The following is a 23,138-nucleotide window of genomic DNA, read 5'->3' as shown; positions in this document are numbered from 1 at the left end:
TGTTAAAGACATGTCATATGAAAAACAGGTCACCCTTATGTCAGCTGATGCAGGTCTCTCCCAGCACCAGAAACAAAAAGTCCTGCCTTTGAGCAAGCCTGAGGTGTAATAGGCATGACAGAAAAACCACAAATATCTAAGTGACACCAGGATGACAAAGGATATGAAGTCCAAAGGGGATCACTTGGTTTTTAATAGTATTTCAAACTTTGTTTTTATTTTTCTAGTGTATGCAGACACACTGTGTGCATGAGTATGCATCCATAACACACACATCAATGGGCATGGGCTTTTCTGGAAAGAAATAGAAATGACAGGAAGGATTTTTTTTTTTTTTTTTTTTTTAAAGTATGTAGTGGTTAGTACCCATTCAACATTTCTTAACAGCTTTTGAGTCATGAGCAAGAGGTAAAGAATGTTCATTTGCATAAATTGGCATCATATGAGCCAAGAGACTTGTTTTCCACCCAAAGCAGTCTCCTCTAATAGCCTCTAAGGGTTTTGTGACAAGGACTACTGCAGCACACCCGCCATCCTACCATGAAATTCTTATAGACATTCAGAGAGTAGTGCCTAACATCCACTGGGAATACCGCAGGCTGTCGGCCAGCATAAATCACATCTTCAGCACTGCTGTGTGAATGGTTAACATTATCCAAGCCTAGCCAAAAAAGTGAATATTTTCTTCACTATGCAACACAGTGGAGGACAACCACGTGAGCTCACTTCTGTGCAAATGAAGACTGGTAGCAACAGTGAGATGACATTCAGAATTGCTTTTCCAAACCTTATTTAGAAATTCAATCTTTCTCCTTGACCCTTCTTCTTGAATTACCACCTCACCTTGAAAATGAAGCATGGCTTTGCTGGATTGCTTGCCTCTCACATATTTTTTCCCAGCTCAGTGACCTCAGATAGGGGACAGAACATCCAGTTTTCAACACACATGACACAAACTAAGAAGCTCCAGCCCCAGGTTTGTCCAGTAAGAAATGGGAATGCTATATTCTGACTGTCTGATGGCTATTTGGCTCAAAGCATCCTGACATGATAGGTAAAATGTAAAATATAGGAACAGCTGTTTGTACTCAAATCCCAGTCCCACCAGCACTTCCCTGAAACAAACAAAAGGAATAACTGGTTGCAGAGTCAATGTGTACAATGTAGCATCTATGGTTCCAGTCCAAAATCTGTGGAAAGAGAGGAAATTCTCAAGATATGCTATGACACTTGACTAAAACTTGAACTTAAAGACTTGCTCCCAGTACACTCTCATTTGGCATACTGGGCCATGACAGCCCTGGTGCTGTTCATCACTGTACATATCTAGGAGCCTTCCCCAACAGTTTCAAGGAGAACAAAAAGATTTATGTGAACAGGATATTGATGGGAGTTTACAGTTTTAGTTGTCACTTGTCCTACTATATGTTCACTTGCTTTCCTCCAAAAAGCAATCTCAACTTTTAATTATAAATGCCCCTCAAGCACTAACCTTTTCTTCCTCATTTATGCTACTAATTATTGTGTTATATTGTGTCATTATTGGTGACAATGAGAATGCTAATAATCAAATCTATTTAAAATAGACTCTCCCTGTTCAAAGCCATGGAACTGCCCAGTTAAATAGAAAAAATCAGCATTTCAAAAATTAAATCCTACCGCACCTTTTCAAAGCAAGACATCTCTCAGGAGCTTGTGAAATATATCTGCATGTGAATCATCTTTTAACACTGGTGAAATAAGAGCCAAGCAGATTGAGGAGCAGACTGATTAAACTAGAAATATAGTAGGAACAAGAAATGTAATTTATTTGCAAAATTTTTTGTTTGTTTACTGAGTGTTCATCCCTCAAAGAGTTTTCACATTCAGGTCTGCATTCACCTGCAAGGAATCATTTTTATTTTGGGTTGTTCTGTTGCTTGTTCTTTTTAACAGTTTCTTGGCAATCTGTAGACTTAAATTCACTACTGAGCAATTTTGCATGGAAAATTTGTAAAAGAATCTGCACCTCCACTAAAAAAGATATCTACAGATCTACAAATCCATACATATGGCTGGGCTAAGCTGTTCTGGAAACATATCCATGAATCATATAGTTTCCTGGTTTTGAAAGAGTTCACTGGGTAGCATCACAGTCCAAGTATACCCTACAGATATATTACAGATAACAGTATACAACTGGCCTGGGGTGCAGTTGCTGCAGCCAAGTGCGTGTCCTAGCCATGGTCCCAGCTTTTTGCTGGGCCTTGATCCCACCGGCTCTGCCACCCACTTCCACACTCTTGGCTGGACACAAGGGCTGGATGAGCACCACAAGGCAGCACAGGCAGGCACCATTCAGTATGAGTAGGCTAGGCTAGGCCTAGCATCAAAGGACAAGTCTAAGTGCAGCCCAGGCTCTGAGGACACCCAGTCCTCTCAGGGTATAACACAGAAAACACCCACCCATTCGACCAGTTTATCAATGAAACTTCAGTTCTGGGCTTTTTTTTTTTTTAATGAAAGAAGGATACAGAAGCTTTCCAGAGGTGATACAGCCAACATCTGCCAGGACACACCTTGATCTGGATAAGTGCAAAATAAAATCTAGGGCAAGGATAAAAACCAAGCATTCATTAATAACACAAAAACTGAAAAATGCCTGCTAAACCTATCTTAAATACTTATATATGACTCTTTCAAACTGCACATTAAATTGTAAGATTGCTTTCAGTATTTTCGGGTATGTTTCCACTACAGTTGAAAAGCAGCCCTGGGATACTTAATAAGGATGAATAATATTACTTCTGTAAACTTACTGCCTAAGTCACACATTCAATGTATTTTATCCAAGTGTTTCTTAGGACAAAGTTGTAACCTTAAGGATCCCTCTGGAAATCAACACCCACATCTGAGGTAATACAAACTTGTCATCTCTTTTGTCTCCGATACAGAAGCCCTGCTAGCCAAAAAAGTGTTCCTCACAGCAGCTAAAAGGATAAAATCCAACTTTTTGAAATGTTTCTCAAGTCTTGCAGTCTAAGATTTTGCTGATTTTGAAGATTTTTTTAGGGGAGGGCAGCACTTGGGCAGCCCTGGTAGGGAGCTGCCTACCTCCCCGTGGCCTTCTGCTTTTCACACCATGGAGCACATTGCTGGTGCATCCTCCCCGGCACGGCTTGTCCTATGAATATTACCCAGGTGTTAGCCAATATCTAAAGATTCTTCCTAAATTCAACGAGCAACCATTAAGGACATACAAATTTGAGTTTAAGCTGCCTCCTCAAATTCAACTGCCTACCCTACCACATTGTCCCAAGTGATGGCTAGTGCATCAAACAGTGGTCTGATTTGGCACAAAGCCCTGCACAGGTTTTTCACTTTTTGCTGTCTTGCCCCCACCCAGAGACATCTTTTTATTAGCTAAGACCAAATATCACACTTAATTTTGAACTAATTCTAAGGAACTGGGGGGTGGGAGGAGGGAGGATTGCAAATTCAATACTTACAGAGCAGACAACTACAAAGACAAAAAGGCCTGAAACTTTTAGGAATTTTAGACAGCACCTGAAACATAAGAAACACGTATTTAGTATATGGCTAGTTTAAAACAAATCTATTCTGCTCTCTTAATATCTCTGACATTTTAGAAGCATCATGATGAGCACTTATGGGTGATAATATACCACGTCAGGATATGGACACCACTACACAAGTGCAGCAGGGGCTTCAGAAGCCTCCGTGACTATAAGGATCTGCTGCCCCAAGTCTGCTGCCAGCTGGGTCTCACTGCAGGGGAAGGAGGTTTTACCCCTTGGGCTGCAGCATGAGCTGGTGCTGGGACCTGGAGCCACTTCTCTGCTGCTCTTGCTGGCCCCCGACAGACCCAGAGCCCCTGGTTTCTCTAGGGACACAAAGGAGCATTGCCACCACAGGGAGGTGGCATGGCCGAGCAGAAAACGTAGATTGTTGCATAGAGGGGTGGTGTTATGAATGACTTCCTCAAAACTGGACTTCTAATATACTTTCTGAAAGGTATTTGGAAAAGACGGTTTGAGGACGAGAACAAGGTTTAAGAATCTCCTGGGTTTAATAGTGTCTCTTTAAAGCACATATACTTCATGAGCATCTCTAGATAAACCAACTAGCAAAACTAGATTTTTTTTTTCCATAGCACATCTGTGCCCTTTGAAGGAATGCCCAGTTCTGGAGATTTGATGACATCAAATCTTCTGAAGTGTCAGAGCTTACTACTGAGTGGGTTAAGCAAGAATAATTCTAAATTAAAATGTGGATGTTGAAAATGCATGCTCTCGAGTAAGAAATCTTAAGATTTAGCACTTTTAAATTACCATTTTTTTAATCTTACCATAAAAGGCAACTCTCAACTAAATATTTTCTGGCTGCCCATCAGTGTGTTACACAGATGTCATAATTTACAGAACCCTTTTTTGTGATTTGCCCTTATTACATCTTTTCATTAATTGAAGGCATTGATGTTCTCATTCCATTTTTTCAAAAGTAAACATTCAAACATTGCTTTTCTGACAGAATGACAAATGTAAGGTTTGATTTAAGCCTGATGACAAGCAAGAAGGAAAACATTTCAAGTTACTAGGATAATTAGTTGAGAAGGGAACAGTGCAATAAATAGCTGCATTGACAATTGCTATGGAACAAAATATTAAAGCAAAGTCTGAAGAGAGTCAGAAATAATTTTCAATCACAGTGGAAATAAATCCCTAAATCAAGTTCATTGACTGAAAGCAACATGAGTGACTGGAGATCTATTTTCAAAAAACATTGTTTTCTAAAGATCACTTCCTCTTTAGAATTCTTCAAACAGGAAGAAAAAAAACCCCAAACCAGCAGCTAATAAAAATATGTTGCCACAGACAAACTGGTATAAAGGGGCTACAATATCCTATGAAATACAAGTGGTTGCAACTTTACACAAACTGCACAGCAGAAAAATCTCAAGAAGGCAGAGGAAGAGGGGAAGCCAATTAGGTGACTTCTTCCAGAAATGCCAGGTAGCCCCGCTCTACAGAAAAACAAGGTGGCAGAGGGAGGAAGAAGATAATAAAGGCTTGAAAAAGAGAGGAATGACAACAAAAGCCAGTATCAGCACCTCACAACTGATAACTTCTTTTGGTATTACAGGATTTATGGCAAATACCTAGTGCCAGCTTAATCATGCACCCTCTATCCTGCTTGTCTATTCTCCCCATCTCTGCATTACAGTTCTATTTTGGTATTTTTTGAGAATTTGTTATGTTATGAATTATTAAGGCCCAGTCCAGATCGGTTTAGTTTTAAGGTACTTGATATTTTCTGTTTGTACTTCCAAATTATCATTTCTAGTAATAATTCAAATTATTATTGAAATAAGAAACCACAATAACTTGTTTTTAAGACATAAAAGAAATCAAAAAGCATTAATTAGGCCTTTATAAATTCATAACCACTTGTCTGTAAATAACAGAAACTCATCTAAAGGAGCTGGCAAGATATAATAAAAAAGCTTTTGGAAATGGTTATTTCATTAAACATAGAATTCAGAAGGCTCTTTTCCTCCCGTCTGTTTGTTTTCATGGCATTTTGTATTAGGGAAGCAGCGCTTTTAACAGCTTACAGTTGAGAAGCGATCAGCCTTTGACTCGCCCGTGGTTTGCAATCTGTCTCTTCCTACGGCACTAATCTGGCACAGCAACGCAAGTACAAACCCTGTGCCAAATCCCGCGCTGATATATATGCCTCTGTCGCAACCCTATTTGACTTCAGTTGGAAATGTATGAAGTATAAATCTATGAAGAATTTCACCCCCTGTTCTAAACCGAATGATTTTTAGTCTGATCTGCATGGGGTGTCGAGCAGTTTAGCTCCATTTATTATCTTGGCGGAGTTATGCTGAATTACAGCAGCCAAGGAGCTGGCCCCATATGTAGAACCCACGCCATCGCTATGAAAATATTTCATGGGAAGGTTTGCCAGAGAAATGCGCTCCTCTCCAGATTATAAAATGACGCTGTACTGGAAACAATGGATTCTACGCTCCCGCTTGATGCCTTTGTTCCGTCAATTACCAGGGAAAGCTACCGCGGGCGTGAAGAAAGACGCCTGCCAAACTTCTTCACATCTGCTCATATTGCACTAATTGCAGCCATTGAAATTCTCCTGCTCCATTTGTTCAGCAGCAGTCCAGGAGAGTGGCACTCTACACAATACAGTATGCACGATGAAAGGAGGCAAACAATTGCGAAGTGATGAGCTAAGACAACATACAGATTGGGAAAAGATGCACGGGCATCTCGTTTGAAATGCTCCATGGATCAACATGGAGACACGGACACGCAGTGCTGGGCTCCATGCAAATCTTCAGAGCTATTTGCAGAGGCCAGACCAAACTAGTAAAAAACTGTTGAAACTCTGGAACGGGCAGAGAGAATTAGTATCCAAGATTAAAGGGTTTGCTGGTTAAATCCCAGGCAAAAATATCCTCAGAAAATTTTAACTTAAGCTCTTATCACATTGGTATCTTTTAATATATTGACAGATTCAATTTCCTCCATGCCTAAATGAGGTAGTCTTTTACATCTAAAGAGTGAAATATATTAATGTACTTAAAGACAGAAAAATGCTCAGTTAGATTTTACATTGTGTATATGTGAAAAGCTGCTATAATGACTACAGAAAGGCTGTGTTAGATCCATTTTTTAATTAAAGTGAAGTATTTCATAAAAGCAACAAAACAGTGAAGAATAAAGCTGTGGAATCAGCCAAGGGGCTTTTAAGAAATGGCTTCAAAGAAATGTTAAAAGCAATACAGAAGGTATATAATTACAAATTTAGAATAGCTGCTATGTCTGATGCTTGCAAGAACAAGGGGCTATTGATCATTAGCTAGAGGCTATAATCAATTTCACCAGGGTTTATTTATCGACTATCAATGGCAAGATACGGCCTAAATATGGAGTGTCATTTTATTCATTTGCAGAAAATAAATGGTTTTCTAGACATCTGTACTTAAAAACTAATCCCTGCAGAAATTTAAATTAAAAAAATAAAGAATGGAAAAATAAATAAATGAACTTTTGAATTCAGACCTTATTTTTGATAAATTGAATTTGACATGAAGGTTGTCCAAGATTTCATATTTCTCAGAAGAAGCAGATCTGGACAAACTTGTCATTTCACTTCCCAGTTGAAACCTTTGCTCAAATTCTGCAGAGCTGTTGTCCCATGAATCATCATCTGTGGTAAAATCTGGATTATGAAGAGCCATGCACTGCAACCTGTTACACATTTTCAGTAAACATAATAAAACAAAACAGTAGTTTATTTCAACAGGTAGTAGATGCAACTGAGCTTGCATATCCTTAGGTTCCCTGTGAAAGATGTTAATGGAAAAGTTCCTAGAAAGATATTTATTCAGTGCAGACTGAGCTCCCCTTGGTGACACGGCTGGGTAGACTGGGGAGCAAGAGCAAAGGCCCCATGGCATTTAGGTGCACCTGGGAGAACCAGCTCTCTGATGCGCCAGGCAGATGTATTTCAGGATTTGCTGTGAAAACCCCCTACAAGGACCCTTTCTATAGCTTTGCCGTGTCTCTCAGTGCACCTGATGTAAGATGACATGGAGGAAATAAGAGCACACAACCTTCAGATGCCTATCCTTAGGGATCTCTAATCACTCTGACCTCAGACCTGACGTCCTTCCTTTCCCCATTTACAGCCCTTTCTTTCCACTCAGGGTCCTCCAGAGTCATTGTCTGCTCACAACCCCTGACATTCACTTTATTTCCCAGCAGGTTTGGTGTCAGGATATAAGAACGAACCATGCACAATTACATAGAAGAGAGTTCAGAAAAAAAAAATTCAAGTAAAATGAAAGCAAACTCACCCATTTTCCTCTGAGGAAACCTTCAGCAGTGGTGTCTTCTCAGTGTTTTTTGACCTTGAGCTGAATAATTTGGAAAGGTTGAAGTTATATCTTTGGAGATGAAAAAAAAAAAAAAAAAAAAAAAAAGAACAGTAAATCTGCAGTACAATGATTTGCTACAGTTCCAGTTCTACACAATATTTTGCTACAAGTGCATCTTATTAGTTAAATATTCTTTAAGAATGGTGTTAACCTAAATGAAGGTTGAACTATTCATGGTAGTTACTTCCTTATAGTTATGGGGGACTCTACTGCATAAAATAAGATAAATTTATCTTATCCTAGAAGTGGTACCTAAAATAGTCAATTAAATTACCTTTTAATGCCAGAAGAGCAATAGACATCTAACTGACACTTATATTTTAGACACCTAAATTTACACTGAAACAACTGCACTGTAATATTAGTGAGCCAAAATTCTTAAGGTAAATAATTACATATATTCATGTAAGTTCATATTAATATACTTCATAAAACATAAAATAATAGGATCATTTCAGTCCCACAAATATCACTTCAGACGTGGATTACAAAGTCTCTACAACCACCCCAGCACCCTTTGTATGAGGGAAGAAAGCTTTATCTAAAGTGCAAGTACTTCATCCCTGCAGCACAATCCCTTCCAAAGAGTTTCTGTCAAGTGTTGGTCCTGGTGCTGCAGATAATTAACGGAGAGTAAGCTACTTCTTGCCATATTGCAGCTTAGCATTGTTAAGAAGCCTTTTGCTAAAATATAAATCCCAAAACTTAGGAAACAGTCAAAAAGAATCAAGCACAATCACAGGGGTCTAGCTTTGGGGCAGGCTTCTGGGAGACATTAAATAATTGAGCTATTTTAGAGCACTCTCCAAGACCTGGCTCTTCCAGAGACATTTCCCATCAAAACCACCATTATTCTGACATGCTCAGATTTATTCCATTCAAAATTGCAGCCACCCACAACCAGAAAGTCCCAAAGAAGTCTGCTAGACATACAGTCAATATGCAGATCTCATTACTCCTACAGACACTTAGAGGAAACCTAAAATGTCTTCTGCTATTGCTAGACTGTGAGAGGAAAGAAATTATAAAATCATAGGCAAACAACTAAATATTCAAAGGTGACTGGCAATTCATTCTTATACATATACGGCCAGTTCAAAAAAGAAGGATCTGTGCATTTAACTTCATAACACAATGTAAGATAGTGGAATTTCTTGCAATTTGTAGAGGTATGCACGAACTCAGACCTTGTAAAATTAAAACCTCCAGTTAATGCTTCAGCTTGCTTGTTCAGTTGTGTTATCATTCAGAAGCTGTGCTAGGTGTGGAGTAATGAGATATTGTTATTTCAGCCTTGAGTGGCTACAACACTTGTTCAAACTCTGCTGTAAGCACTGCATTTGCAGTCTCAACAGAAGAGAATGAATGAGTTAGAGACTGAATTATCCCATACCTCGGGGCAAATGTTGGGCAGATTACAATTCAGGTGCTACATTGCACTGACACTTTATCTGTGAAGAGATGCTTGCACACTCTGAAGGTGTCAAAGTGCCTCCTTTGTTAAATAGGAGAATATCATTCACAAAAAAGTTTAAGTGGAGAAACTCTGGTATTTTGAAGAGAGTGCTATTCTAATCTTATCATAGCCTTAGATGTAATAGATTACCTAGAGCTTTCACAAAATGAAATCCGTAAGAACAGCAAAAAAACTCTCAGGATTTTAAACGCATGCTCACCGAGCATCACTCATATGCTCCTTGTTAATCCCAGCATCCCACTGCATTCAAAGTTTGCATCCAAAGGAGGAAATTTTAATATAAATTCTGATAGTGGACCTTGAACTTGTACATTCAGAAATTTAACTCCTGCAAAAACTGATTAGCTGTTTCTGCTGTTAAACAAAATGATGTCACTTGTTCCATGACAAAGGTTCCAAATAATATACACTATATGCTGTTCTTTTTGCACATTTGTTATTCCCACTGTCATGGTTTAGCCCTAGCCAGCAGCTAAGCACCACACAGCTGCTCGCTCACTCCTACCCACTGCCAGTGGGGTGGGAAGAAGAATTGGAAGAAAGAGGTAAAACCCATGGTTGAGATAGGAACAGTTTACTAGGACAGCAAAGAAAGAGGAAAATAACAGCAACAATATGTATAAAAGAATATACGAAGCATGTGATGCACAATACAACTTGCTCGCTACCCAGACCCCAATGTCCAACCCATCTCCGAGCAGAGATCCGTCCTCCCCAGCCAGCTCTCCCCTTTATACATGGAGCATGACATCATATGGTATGGAATACCGCTTCAGCAAGTTTGGGTCAGCTGTCCCGGCTATGTCCCCTCACAGCTTCTTGTGAAAATTAACTCTATCCAAGCCAAAAACCAGGACACACTTGCTGCTATAGGTTGTGACACTTTTGAATGGAACTGTAGAGCCTCACAGATTGCCAAGAGTGGCCAATACAGTAAAAATGGAAAAGGTCTTCAGAAAAAGTGAAAACAATTAGTACATGACAACATCAATTTGTAGAGAGTAAAAACACATGGACAAGAATAAGCAGCAGGAAACAACCAGCTTGACAAAACAAAAATAATTAGAGAAAAAGCAGAAAAGGCTCAACTCCCCCGTGATGCGATTACTCTAATTAGAGAATGAGAGTAATATAAACAATAAAGCTAATTAGGGTATAAAAGATTCTTGAAGGCTGAAAGCTCTAGAAACAAAAGTTGAAAAAAACATAAAAAAATAGCATGGATTATAAAAATGAAAGTCATTCCCGAACAGAGAGCCTAATGCAAGGCCCTCTGCGCCTCTCATATTTCTACAGAGACACTATTGGTGCGATTTGGTCATCCACTTCATCAAAGGATAACAGAGATCATCTGCAAGCAAAACCTAGGAAGGCCCAAAGACCCCTACTATTAGAGGAGCAAGTCTGCAGTGTTCAAAAACTCTCAGCATCATTCTTGGTGCTTCTCAGCCCTGCAAGTGGCTGGCAATTATGACACTGTAAATAAGGGAAAGAAATCATTTCAAAACTTAGGATCAGTTTACACTTTGAATGTTTCTTCACAATCAAAAGAGCTAGAAACTTTGATTATACCTAAATTCTAGAGTGGAGTGGAATCTATACTGAGCAATTCAGCAACATCGCCAAGGAGCTCAGGTCCCCTCATTAGCCCATTCTGGATAGACCCGTTCATAGGATGAGAAGACTGCTCTGGATTTATACTATGTGCAGGTGAGGAGCTGGTAAGCTGGACACCAGTTTTGTCCACTGTTGTTCTCTCATGGTTCAGACTCAAAAATCATTACCATTTTATACATTAAATATAAGAAGAGACATCAAATAATTGCATTTACAAATGTATATATTTATATGTAGATAAGCACATAAATCTTCAGACAAAAAAAATAACATTCTCATTTCCCTTTCATTTAAAAGTGATGGGAGAAAACTAAAACCAAAAAAATATGGAAAAAAGTATTTGACAAGGACTTCTTCAAATACTTACAAAGCACCACACATATGGAAAGATCCATGTAGAACTGACATCAGGAAAAGACGACCATGCCCTGCCTCCTGTACAACCACAGGCCACATTCATTCTCACATTTGTTACAGCTGGGCATGTTTTTTTTAATTAAGAGAAATCTTTCAAACACAAGATTGTGTTCTTAACCACTTGGCTACTGCTGTGACAGTCATATATACAGATTTTGGCGCTCTCTGCAGGAGTGTAAGTTTGTTCTGAGGAAGCATGTGTTTTCTGAGCTGGTTACTTGCAGTCAAAGTCATACTTTTCCATAGCTAATCTTCCAAGCAATTACAATTTCTGACTGTCTCCATAGTTACCCAGAAGAGGAACCAGCATCGTAGGAGGGCTGTCCACGCCCCAGATGATACAGCAGGTTCTGCCAAGTCATGGAGGTATCCACAGATGAGCTCCAGTTGCCTGTCAGCAGCTGGAGAAGGATCTCACCCACAGCATTAAAAAATACAAGGGTCCAAGTGCAAGTCTCAGGCATCTGTTGCAGAAAACCCCACAACCTCTGGCTGTGCCACTGCTCCCATGAACGAGCAAGGTTCACACTATTTGGTGGCAATTTGTACTTCTCTACAGCTGTACAGCAGCGATAGGACCTTCAGTCTCCTACACTCATTTGGGCAGTTTAAGGAGAAGCAAGGTCCCCCTGCCCTCTTGGCCACATGGAGAGGTACAGGGAGAGCAGGAGAGGAAAGGAAGAGATGTGGGAGACCCCAGTTGCTCCCACTGACTGATGACTCCTTGCACGTCATATTCAGAATCGGTGGCTGAAGAGTGCTGCGGGCTCTACTTACAACACACCACTGTTTCCCGTTACCTGCAGGTGATAACTTCCAAAGTCTTCAGGGGACTTTAGATGAAGTCCAAAGAGAGAACTCGATTCATGCTGTTGAGCACCTGTCCCCGACCACATTTTCAGGCATTTCCTGTATGTGTTTACACATGCCACTTTAAAGGAAAAGCAAGACACTGTGATAGGAACTGTTGTTCAGCAATAAGCAGCCTTTCAATCCCAAATACACTACGGCAAAGGACACTAAAAGAAGTAAGCATCCTACAAGAACCTGAGAAAAGAAAAGACCATACTCATCCTAGTCAGCTGACAAACACTTAGAATAATCACTAGGTTTTGCTGGAACCTGTTATTTAGCCTTATATTGAAAAGATTAATCATGCCACAAAATACATTAAGTTTTCACTCCCTATAATAAAAAGCATACATTTTAAACATCAGCTAATATAATGGTTCATCTGCCGTATGCTACATCATGCACGCAACTATCGGTAAAAGAGCTATTTCTATGACAACGGAAAGCAATAATTCTCACATCTATGGAAAGGTCAGAATTGAAGAGGTGAATAAGGAAGCATAAGTATTATGCAAGAACATCAACAGTTTTGAACGTATTAGAAACTTCACTACATAAAAACTTGAAAGCAGAATCTCTCCCGGGAAAATAAAAGTATGCTTCCCTGAATTAGTAATCACTAAAACCATTATGAGTGTGAGGTTGCCTCTTAAACAAAAGTCCAGGAATGTTACCAAGCCAAGAGATTATAACAAATACAATAAAAATTTAAGCAAAGTTTCATAGAGCAGAAGAAGGCCAGACTAAGTATAGGAGACAAAATTAATCATGCAGCAGACTAGCAACAACTGTATGAGTTTAATTTATAATTTCTAAATTCTTATAAGTTAAAGCCTAATTTCAGAAGCATCATCTTCTCTGAATAGAGAAGATTTATTCAAATGATATGTACTGAAGTAATTGCTCTTAGTGTAACTTTCTCATCACAATACAGAAACAAATTGAAAAACAGGGAGGTTTTTTTTTAAAAAAAAAGAAAACCACACACCAGTTTTTGACCACGTTTGAAACACACTCTCTCACCAGGTTCTGATAAAGTCCACTTTTGAACAACATTTATGTGGTACAAACTGTGCTAACCAACATCTTGGCATTCAGTTTTTAAACATTTACTGTGTACTAAGCAGCTGCATACATACGTACATCAACATTATGATGTATATGTGCCCACCCAGAGACACAACCCTCCGTCGTGTTTTCTCCTCAGTGGTAGCACGTCATGTGGGAACTGTTATGACTACCCATCGCAAATGAAGTATGGTCAACTGATACACTAAGAGTCAAGGGAAGGATCAAAGACTCCAGAGCTCACATCTCTAAACAGGCTCCAGACATTTTGTGATGACTGCTTTATGTAGCTTCAACTAAATCAGCAAATAACCTCTAGACCCTTTAAAAGCATGCACCATTAAGATGTCAGAAAAATTTAGCAATGAAAGCATTACTTAATACAGACTCATTTTCTCTCTGACTTTCCTAATTTTTTATTAGACAGGACTGTACAGGATTCCCCAGAGGACTGCAGCGCTGGCACTACCTGACAGCAAGACACTGCAAGAGGTACAGCCAACTGGCAGGTCTCATACTGAGAAGCGTCTGCCATGCCAAGACCCTAGACAAATAAAGAACATGCTTAAGAAAGATGTAGTGAAGTGTGTGGTAAGCTTTTCCAAGACAGAAATGGTTCCATATACAGGGAACACACAATGTGCTTGCTACATTCACTTCTGCTGGATTTGGAGAGCAAACATGTCCTGCAAGAACATGTGGTAGTCATCTCTCCTCCTTCGTTTGTGCAATATTCTGCTATTTTAAGAAGCAGGGCAATTTTAAGTTCAAAAATAGAAAAATAGCTTGGAAAATAGTGTGCTTCCTGTATTTCCTTTTTTTTTTTTTTTTTAAATCAAATCTGGCTTTTTAGGGTTATTGTACTTCCCTGAAAAATGAAATTTTCAGATACCTCCAGGACTTGGTAGGTCCTTTTCCTCAAGTCTTTGCTTGCCTCTGCCAGGGAAAGTCTCCATCAAGAAGACATCAGGACACAGTTAACAACTTAGACACACCAGGACCCCACTGCAGTGAGTGAAGCTAAAAGTATATACTTAATCCTTAAGTTGCCCTGAAGGTCCTCTGACTCTACCTAAGAGGACTAAGCTGTTCTCCACACAGTTTTTCATTCCTGTGCCAGGGCACCATGAGGGCTGGCTGCCCAATGGGAAGGAGCCAGGAGCAGAGGGTGGTCATGGGTCTGGCAGGGCCATACCCTCCTCGACCAGGGCCCATGTCACAGCACCCAGCGAGGGAGCAGGGATGGGACAGGGACGGGGACCAGGGCCAGCCCAGACCCTCGTAACTACCCAGCAGGGCCACAGTGATGGGGCAGGTCCAAGAGCCTACCCTTTGAAGGGCTGAGAAGTTGCACTTAATAAAGTGTAGCTACTGTTTCCTTATCTCCAATTTCTGCTTCAGCAAAGAAAATTGGAAAGCTACAGGAAAAAGCATGCAAACACTGCAGACAGTCTGAAGGAGAAAATATATTTCAGGAGCAGGTGCTGCCAAAACAGTTTAGCTGTTGGTGACTGCCAGCAAGCTGCAAATATGAAATAGGCAGCAGTAGCCGGTACTGGTAGTGCTCCAAATTCCAAAACCCCAGTTCCTCTATGGATTACACAGATAACCTGTTAAGAGGTATTATTCTCAAATGCTGCAGGACAGACTGAAAAATGAATCTGCTATAGGGAAGCAATTTATTTGCAACACTTTAAGCATGGCTGCACTTGTAATACTTTAGCATATTCTCCAAGGCTGGCTTTTAAATGCCAGCATTTCTCTTTGGCATTCACAATGGGCTTTTAGCTTAACCAGCTCTGATGCTAACTGAATTTATGACAAATAAGGATGGGTTCACACTTTTTTTGTAGTCTGTGAGGCAATTTCGAGAATCTCAAAAGTTAAGGAAGTGGTCACAACTTAATGTTTTAACTTTATATTTGACCAGACTCTCTTAAAGAAGCAAGGGCACTTGGATGACGGAAACACGAACAGAACAATAGGTCTGAGAAACAACTGGATGACGTGACCATCTCTAGAGAAGGTTATTCTTCAAACGTTGCAGCAATATGATGTTGTCGTCTCAAAGGTTTGGAGGAATATATGAAGATTCACTTTCAGACTAGCTGAATTTAAGGATGATACAAGAAAAGGAAGCACTATTAAAAGAAGACCATTGACACTTCCCTGATAAGGGAATGCTTTCCTACACAATGGTGAGACGGGATTATTTTGATACAATTTTCCTTATTCCAAGCGATGTAATAACAAGCTGTCACACATAATTACCTTTCTGGCTTTGCATAGTGTTATAATATACTCTTATGCCACTCTCTCCAGTTTGGAGACAGAAAAGAGGAACTAGTGAGCTATACTTAAAGATGAAGTCATTAAGAAGCTATTCTTCTTCATTTTTAAACATTTATTTAAAAAATGTAGTTCCATATGTTTCATTCCAAGAATTTGGAGATAACATTATTCATACCTGCAACTTTTAGAGTAAAAAAGTAACTTTGTCACTAAAAGTGTCAAAGTGTCTCCATTTCTTAGAGTTAAAAAAAAAAAAGCCAGACAGATGTATAGAAAAGCTGATTAACAACAGGAGAAAATGTGGACTGACTTCTGTGCCTGGAGAGGTGTTAGAGAGAGGAGGTGAAGGCAAGCAGCAGGCCACCACATGGCTTAAAAAACTCAAGTTGTTATCAAATTAAGCTTTGTTTCAAAAAAAACACATGATGGATCCCAACTATTGTAAGCTTGCTGGGACTTGTATTTTGTCCTTCGGTCACAATAAAATGAAACAAGGCAAGTTCAAGAGCCCTTATATCAGACAAATAGTCAGGTTCTCATAAGGTATTACAATATAACTAGGACAACTTATAAGGCCTTTATGTTGATCCTGATTTCAGTGGACTGGACCCAGCAAAAATGCTAAAATTCACTCCAAAGCTAGGACGTAAGACACAGTGCTCAGACTAGGCAGAGGAGAAACAGCAGTAAAATTTTAAGATTAAAAAATAATTTGTAGGGAGGATATAGCTATCATATAATGAAATAACACTATTAAATTGAAAAAAATAATGGATTTTTTTCAGTATAATGGAAGTCCTTCCATTATATTTATTTTTTTAATTATTTTAACTATAATGGAGGTACTAAGATTTCCTCTTCAGCTTCTGGCTGAGCATAAGACACTGAGGTTATTCATGTAACTTTTGCTGTCTAAAAGTCTAGTCTAGGAGAGTTACAGTCACTGGCAGGGGAGAGACCGCATCAAATCATTTTCATCCTCCCTGTCTCCCATGTTGGCTATACTAGCAACCTGGAGAATTAACTGTGAAAGTGAAAGAAAGACTTCTCACTAAATAATGTATAGACCTCACACAAACAATGTCTATATTACAGTGTACCAAAAAATACTTTTTTTCATGTACTTTACATTTGCTCTTAGATGAAATCTCTTTTTAGTACGTAAGATTTTTCACCAAAAAAGTTATTCATTGTTGATTAGGAATACAAAGAACTATGAACAAATCCTTCCGAATATGATTTCCTCATAACTTTCTAACAAGTAACTTCCAATACAGAGTAAATCCATATCACCAGTCATTGCATTCCTCCTCGAGTTATATCACAGACAAAAAATGCTTAAAGCACTGAAAATCCTGGAGGAACAAATTAAAGAAACCAAACAGAATAAAAAGGTAGCTGATAATAATACACTATTTACTCTTAACACTTGGAGAATATTCAGTTAAACCATTCAAGAAGAAATGCAGTTTTGTTTCATAAAGATGATGCTTTTCCCTGCAATAGTCCTTCACTAAGATCACTGTAACATGTTAACATATGCAGTTTCCAAGCCTCAGAAAACTCATTCCGCACTGTTGGGTTCTTTTTTCTGTCTTTAAAGGCCTCAGATATCTATAGGTACCTCAAGGCTACAATGTCAGAGAAGGAGCTATCTAATTGATGTTAACAAGCAGCTTTAAAAGACAGATTTTTGATTCAATGCCAATGGGAGATGAATTTGAAACACAAGATCTGAGTCCATAAACACATTCAAGTTAGATTCTCAAAGAAAAACAGGAAGAAAAAAGAAAGAAAAAAACAAGGATTAGAAATAATGCATTCCAAAGAAACTCTGAGAATTTCCTTGTCTCATGCAGAGTAGCATGCAAATTATATTCAGCAGGTCTCCCCCAAAGTGGGGAAATTTACCACAAAAGCAAAGAATAATGATGTCATTTGAGCGTCCCTTCCTCCTGATTTAAGCTGTAATCCTTCTCCAGGTAAGAACAGCCTCCTGTGCACTGAAAAGTCAACAAAACACAATCACGCCTCCCAGGGTTGAGAAGGAAATTCCTTTTCCTACATGGCAGATGGCTTTGTTCCGGTAACACAGCCTAACTATACATCATATTTCTTGATAGCAACGATGCAAATCTTCCCTCCCAGTCACACAGATGCCAGACTCTCTTCTCTCAGACACTGCATTCCCTTTGGCCCTATGCAGAGTGACACTTTGGTTGCTCCATAATCTCACAGAGTTGATTTCCTTCCATATTGTTCCTGACACAACATATTCTTGATGAGAAATGCCATAACATTTGCTATGCATGTTCTAAAAAGCAGCACCATCCCAAAGCTAAGTTCTGGACATTGATCACCAAAAAAAAAAAAAAAAAAAAAAAAAAGGAAAAAAAAAAGATAGGATTCTGCTCAGTAGCCATATGGATAATAAGTCTGATACGACTGAAAATTTCTGGCCATCCAGACACAAGGTTACATAAATAAAACCTCATTCTGTGCTCCCAAAGGAAAAGAAAATAGAAGAGGAAAAGTGTCAGTGCTGCTGACTTTAAAAAAAAAAAAATCTTCAGCAAGAGATTATCTGCAGAAAAGGGGAAACTCCATGCTGACATAGCTGCCCATTGTCATCGGCTTCTCTCTGTCTTCTTCCCCTCATTAAGGCAGAAAGCTCCAAGCTATACAAAGAGACAGATGAAAAAAAACCAGCAGGTTCTTACAAATGAATCCCTTTGAAGAAGCCAGGCAGATATGACTGCTTCCAAAAGCAGAAGAATTGAGACAAAGGATCTCAGTTACTGGTCCCACCCTGGCAGAAATGCCATGGAGCACAGATAATTAAGTTAAAGACAGAAGTTTACAAGTGTTTGGTTTCTTCAGGCAGATATAGCACCTGAATAATCTATTCATTTTCAATCAGAAACACTAGATAGCATTTTAAAAAGCAGGAAAAAAAATAGGCTTTTCATTAAAAAAAAAAAAAAGCAAAGCTTGTCCTTCAAACAGCTATGCAACTGTTTGATTATAAACTCAAATGGATCAAAAACATTTAGTGCTCTTGAATCAACAGCACCTCCAAATAAGAGAAGCCTGAAACACACATCAGATGCCTGAATGTAGGATATAGTACTAACAAAACACAGCTTCTCAGATACATCTTTTGAATAAAACAACTCCAGAAACTGTTGCCAAGATAAACAGCTACTGCACTAACAAATGTCTTTTTAATACAGTCTGCACAGGCAGTTTGCAAAAAGAAATTATTCGTAGGGTGTGACATAGCAGGAAAACTGAAGGATATTCTGTAAATATGAAAAAGCAAAGGAAAAAGAAAGGTAAGTGGATACTTTAGGCAGTGGAACAATGAAGCTAAGTGACAAAAAAGAGAGAAAGATGAGAGAGAGAGAGAGACTAAAATGACCATAGCCAGACATTGCTCTTAAAAGTTAGTGTAGAGGTAGCTCTTCTGCACCTCAAGAATAAACAAAGAATAATGGTTGTTTTTCTACACAAAAATAATAACTTTAAAGCCCAAATAATGGAATCACATGTGAGTCACGGCACTTAAAAATAGGTTACAATTGCAAAGAAAAGGTTTTAAAACAAACAAACAACATGTCTATGAGAAGCAGAAGTCCATAGTACATTGTCACAGAGAAAAAAAAAAAGATTTTGTATTATTTTAGGGTTATGCAATGTGAAAGTTAATCAGAATAGTGGAAGAACTAAAGCTACAGGCATTATTTCCTCCAGAAGCATTAGGAAAAAGCGTGGGCTGGAGAGAAAAAAAAAATCACGACACATGGCAGAGCTAAAAGAACAGATTTTTAACTTAACACAAAAGCATATAGATATATTAAATTTTTAAAAGGCCATCAATTTAGAAAGGAAGGACAGACTCCATGAACATTTGTTCTTCATTGCAAGAGGTATGGTTACGGTCTCAGCTCTGTGGTGTTATCCCAGTTTATATATTAATTTTGGTCAATAACCAAACACTGTAACAGGACAAGGTATGTTCCTACTTGCTACTTTCTTGTTAATGAAGAGCAAATGTGATGTAGACCATGATACAATGAAGACCTCACCCCTGAAGGGGGGATACATATGCAGCACAAGTAGGATCTTGATGACTAATTCTGCATACAAGTAAATAAATTCCATTACATATATGAAAGCTGGTGTCAATACTTAATTTTTATGATTTCAAAGCATTATATATATGACCTAAATCTCCCCAGATTCATGCAGCATTTCACAAGCATGAAGAGACAGAATTCTCTTTTCTCCATCCTGTCTGCTTGAGCTTAAAACATTTGTTGGATTGGCACATCAAGAAAATTAAATGATCAGTCTGACTCTAAATTGTAAATAAATTTGTACATTTGTTGCCTGCTTTCGATATAGAGGTCTTGTGTGTTTTGCCTCACAAACATCAGATTTCCAGCTGAAGGAAAGCACAACAGGTCTAATGACTTCAATGAAGCTTTTTCAACTTTTGTTGACAGACCTATGGGTTCAGAATTGTGATTAGCACAATACCCATGCATACAAATCATTATGACAATCTATCATTCTTTTTGGCTGAGGGTAGTCTGTCTTCTGTCAAAATAGGCTAGTAGGAATATTTTTGGCCATATAATCCTCTTCAATACTGTTATACAACTACGAACAGATTTGTAATGGGTGCTCATTGCCATTTTATTTGTGGTTAAAAATAGTAGTTTTCCACATGCTGATGTTCAAAATTTTTATTCTGAAACATCACTGTTTCTTACGGTTCTGGCTGAGTTTATGTTTGGGTACAGACTACAATATGCCAAGTAGGCATGAGCCAAAAACATTGTCTAAAATGAACAAATTCCATTGTGCCACTTCTGCATAGAGCATTTGTCTTGTTATCCTGTACTGGAAAGCCCTGGGAGGCACAACGTACAGTACACAGAGCGCCTTGGCAAAGGAGCCATGTGCTGCCAATGGACGCAACAAAACCATGCATTTATATGATATCATGACATAGGCCTGCTCATTTAGCCTACACAATTAAAGACACATGAGAGAAAACAGAAGTGCATTCCTTGTTACCCTCCATTCTGGGTTTACCATTCCTTTTTTCAGACAGATTCACTAAATTCACGTTCATGCTTTTCACTCTAAGAGGTTTACATGATGAACCAGCTGTCAATAGACTCCTAAAGAGGATTGCAGTTCACATGTCATTGACGTGGCTGAGGAGGTAGAGTTGCTCTTATCACTCCTAAAAAGATTAGAGACAAAAGAATATTTGAAGCTGCTTTTACTTTTGTATTTTCTGAGCAGCAGAGAAAATAATTTACATAAGACCACAAGAGTGGGTGGAGAAGTCGCTGTGAAATATTTACCTATCCTATTCAAGGAAGCATTGTATTAATCCAGGATTAGACTTCTTACAATAAATTTGTCAGTAGCATGGTGCTTCCTCCTCTAACAGCAGGTGCAATGCCCTGCCAGGCATACCAGTTCAACATAGCTGCCAGCATGGCCACCCGAGAGAAATGCTTTCATACCCCACCACTGCCAAGAGCTGCACTTCAGTCAAGGGAGTCCTTGCAAAAACTCTGCTCAATGACACCAGGGAGTGAGTGGCGGATGGACTACGTTTACTGTCCTTACTCACTCACACAGAAAAGGGAGTAGCTCAGAAAGTGTGAGCAAAACCTCCAGTCTTTCACAGCTGCTTCTGAACGATGCTAATTCACAGATAGTACTGAGTCAGTATCCTGCTGCATTTCTGAAAACTGTGAGTTGCTGTAACTGCCAATCTGTTTTCTATCTATCTCACCCTGCCCTAAAGAAATCATATAAAAATGTGCAAAGAAAAAAAAAAAAAAACCCAAACCAAACCTAATTGCATTAATTCTGAACCTACTCAGTTCTGCCAGACCCGGCTCCAGCTCACTGTGCTGTCCTTGACTTAGCTCCGACCTGCTGTGGACAGAGCAGGACTTCTGCTGGTCCATTAGCACAATTATTGCAGGTTGCCCCTGCAGTCCCATTAGTACCTATCAAGCAGAGAATTGCTTGCTTGGTCACTGTCTGTAAGCATTTTGGTGACTCATTTATCAGCTTTTGCTCTATTTCAGAGAGTAAATCACTTGAGCTCCTTATGAATAGCAGGTTTTAAAAAAAAGCCATACGATTTGCCAGACTACAGACTGTGACCCTAATTTTTTTTAATTCACTGGCTAATTTCTTCCATCTAAATTAATCTATTTTTCCATCAACTACATTCAATTTAACATGAACTTCAGGTCTTAAATATATGACCACCACTATCCTGAAAATTTTTGCTATGGCTGAGGAATGATTTCCAGTGCTTCTAACACAAGAGGACAAACCAGCCTGATGCTAATTAATTCTAATGGGAGAGGCATTTAAAGTGTTGGGCAGACCAAAACACATCTCTATCACCAAGCAGAACTATGTCCTAAAACATACGCTCCTAACAGTAAGCTACGGAAAATTTAAAAAAAAAAAAAAAAAAAAAGGAAATGTTTCTTTCTGTACCCCTTGCAGGGTGGGATTGTTTTACTTTTTGAGGGATTGTGGCCTTCCATGTTTTTATCTTGTTAACACATCATATTTTTTGTTTGGAAGACCAAGCTGTAAGTACTCACCAGTGCAAGGCGTTCAGTGTAAGCAAGGAGTGCCCTTAACTCAGCTGGCTTGCTTCTAGGTTTAGAACTGACAGTTTTGTACTCTTTTGTTAACTGCAGCTTTGAGTGGAGCTAGGATTTTGTATCCTAGCTGAGGACTGATCGCATCTGGCTTACAACCACACCATTAACTTGCTTTTATCTAATTCACTCCATAGCTCACTACACCCTGGTCTCACTCTGTATTTCATGCTGTATTTCAGCTACACCCAGTGTCTCTCTGTAGCCACATGGAAGGGTTTCCATTCATCCTTCTCACTATTCCTACTGTCTCTGCATTTTATTGATATGTCTCCTTCCAGACACTTCTCCTTCCACCAGTGTCTGATAGTCCTCTCTCCTGTCTCCAGTAGCTCTCCAGTAGCCTGGGCAGAGGCTGAGGCATATTTTTGGGCAAATACTCAGTACGAACTAAGCTACCCAAGCTCTCATCTGACTACCCTGGCTACTAGGAAAGACAGTAGCCTGCAAACTGTTCCTCTCCTCTTCCTTCAGGCCCTTTTATTTTCAACAAAGTGATAGTCACTGGAAGAAGAAGCAAGAGGATGAAATGAACAAAACAATGCTGATTATCAGGAAATTTACTTAGAAAATACAATACCTGAATTACAGTTGCTCTTTCAATGGATGTTTCATTATTTAGAGAGAGGAAAAAGTCTTAAATTGAAAGAGCGAAAACAAAGATAAGAGTGCCTTGGAGCCTGGTGGCCCATATACTTACTCAAGAGCTAGGAGGTGTGTGTTTACTATCCCTCAG

The 23,138-nt window shown here is 39.0% G+C and overlaps 1 protein-coding gene across 1 annotated transcript in view; it reads right to left on the bottom strand.

Annotated features, from left to right (window-relative positions):
- Positions 1-23,138, bottom strand: part of OCA2 (OCA2 melanosomal transmembrane protein) — a 225,150-nt gene that overhangs the window by 167,749 nt on the left and 34,263 nt on the right. Inside the window, exons 3-6 of the mRNA XM_075737488.1 lie at positions 7,883-7,972; positions 7,086-7,274; positions 3,489-3,546; positions 2,514-2,586 (exon numbers count right to left, since the gene is read on the bottom strand). Of these exons, the coding sequence (XP_075593603.1) occupies positions 2,514-2,586; positions 3,489-3,546; positions 7,086-7,274; positions 7,883-7,972 (410 nt within the window). The remainder of the gene's footprint in view (positions 1-2,513; positions 2,587-3,488; positions 3,547-7,085; positions 7,275-7,882; positions 7,973-23,138) is intronic.

Source organism: Balearica regulorum, chromosome 1 (assembly GCF_011004875.1).
Source record: "Balearica regulorum gibbericeps isolate bBalReg1 chromosome 1, bBalReg1.pri, whole genome shotgun sequence".
Taxonomy (NCBI): domain Eukaryota; kingdom Metazoa; phylum Chordata; class Aves; order Gruiformes; family Gruidae; genus Balearica; species Balearica regulorum.
This window is presented reverse-complemented; position numbering and strand designations above follow the sequence as displayed.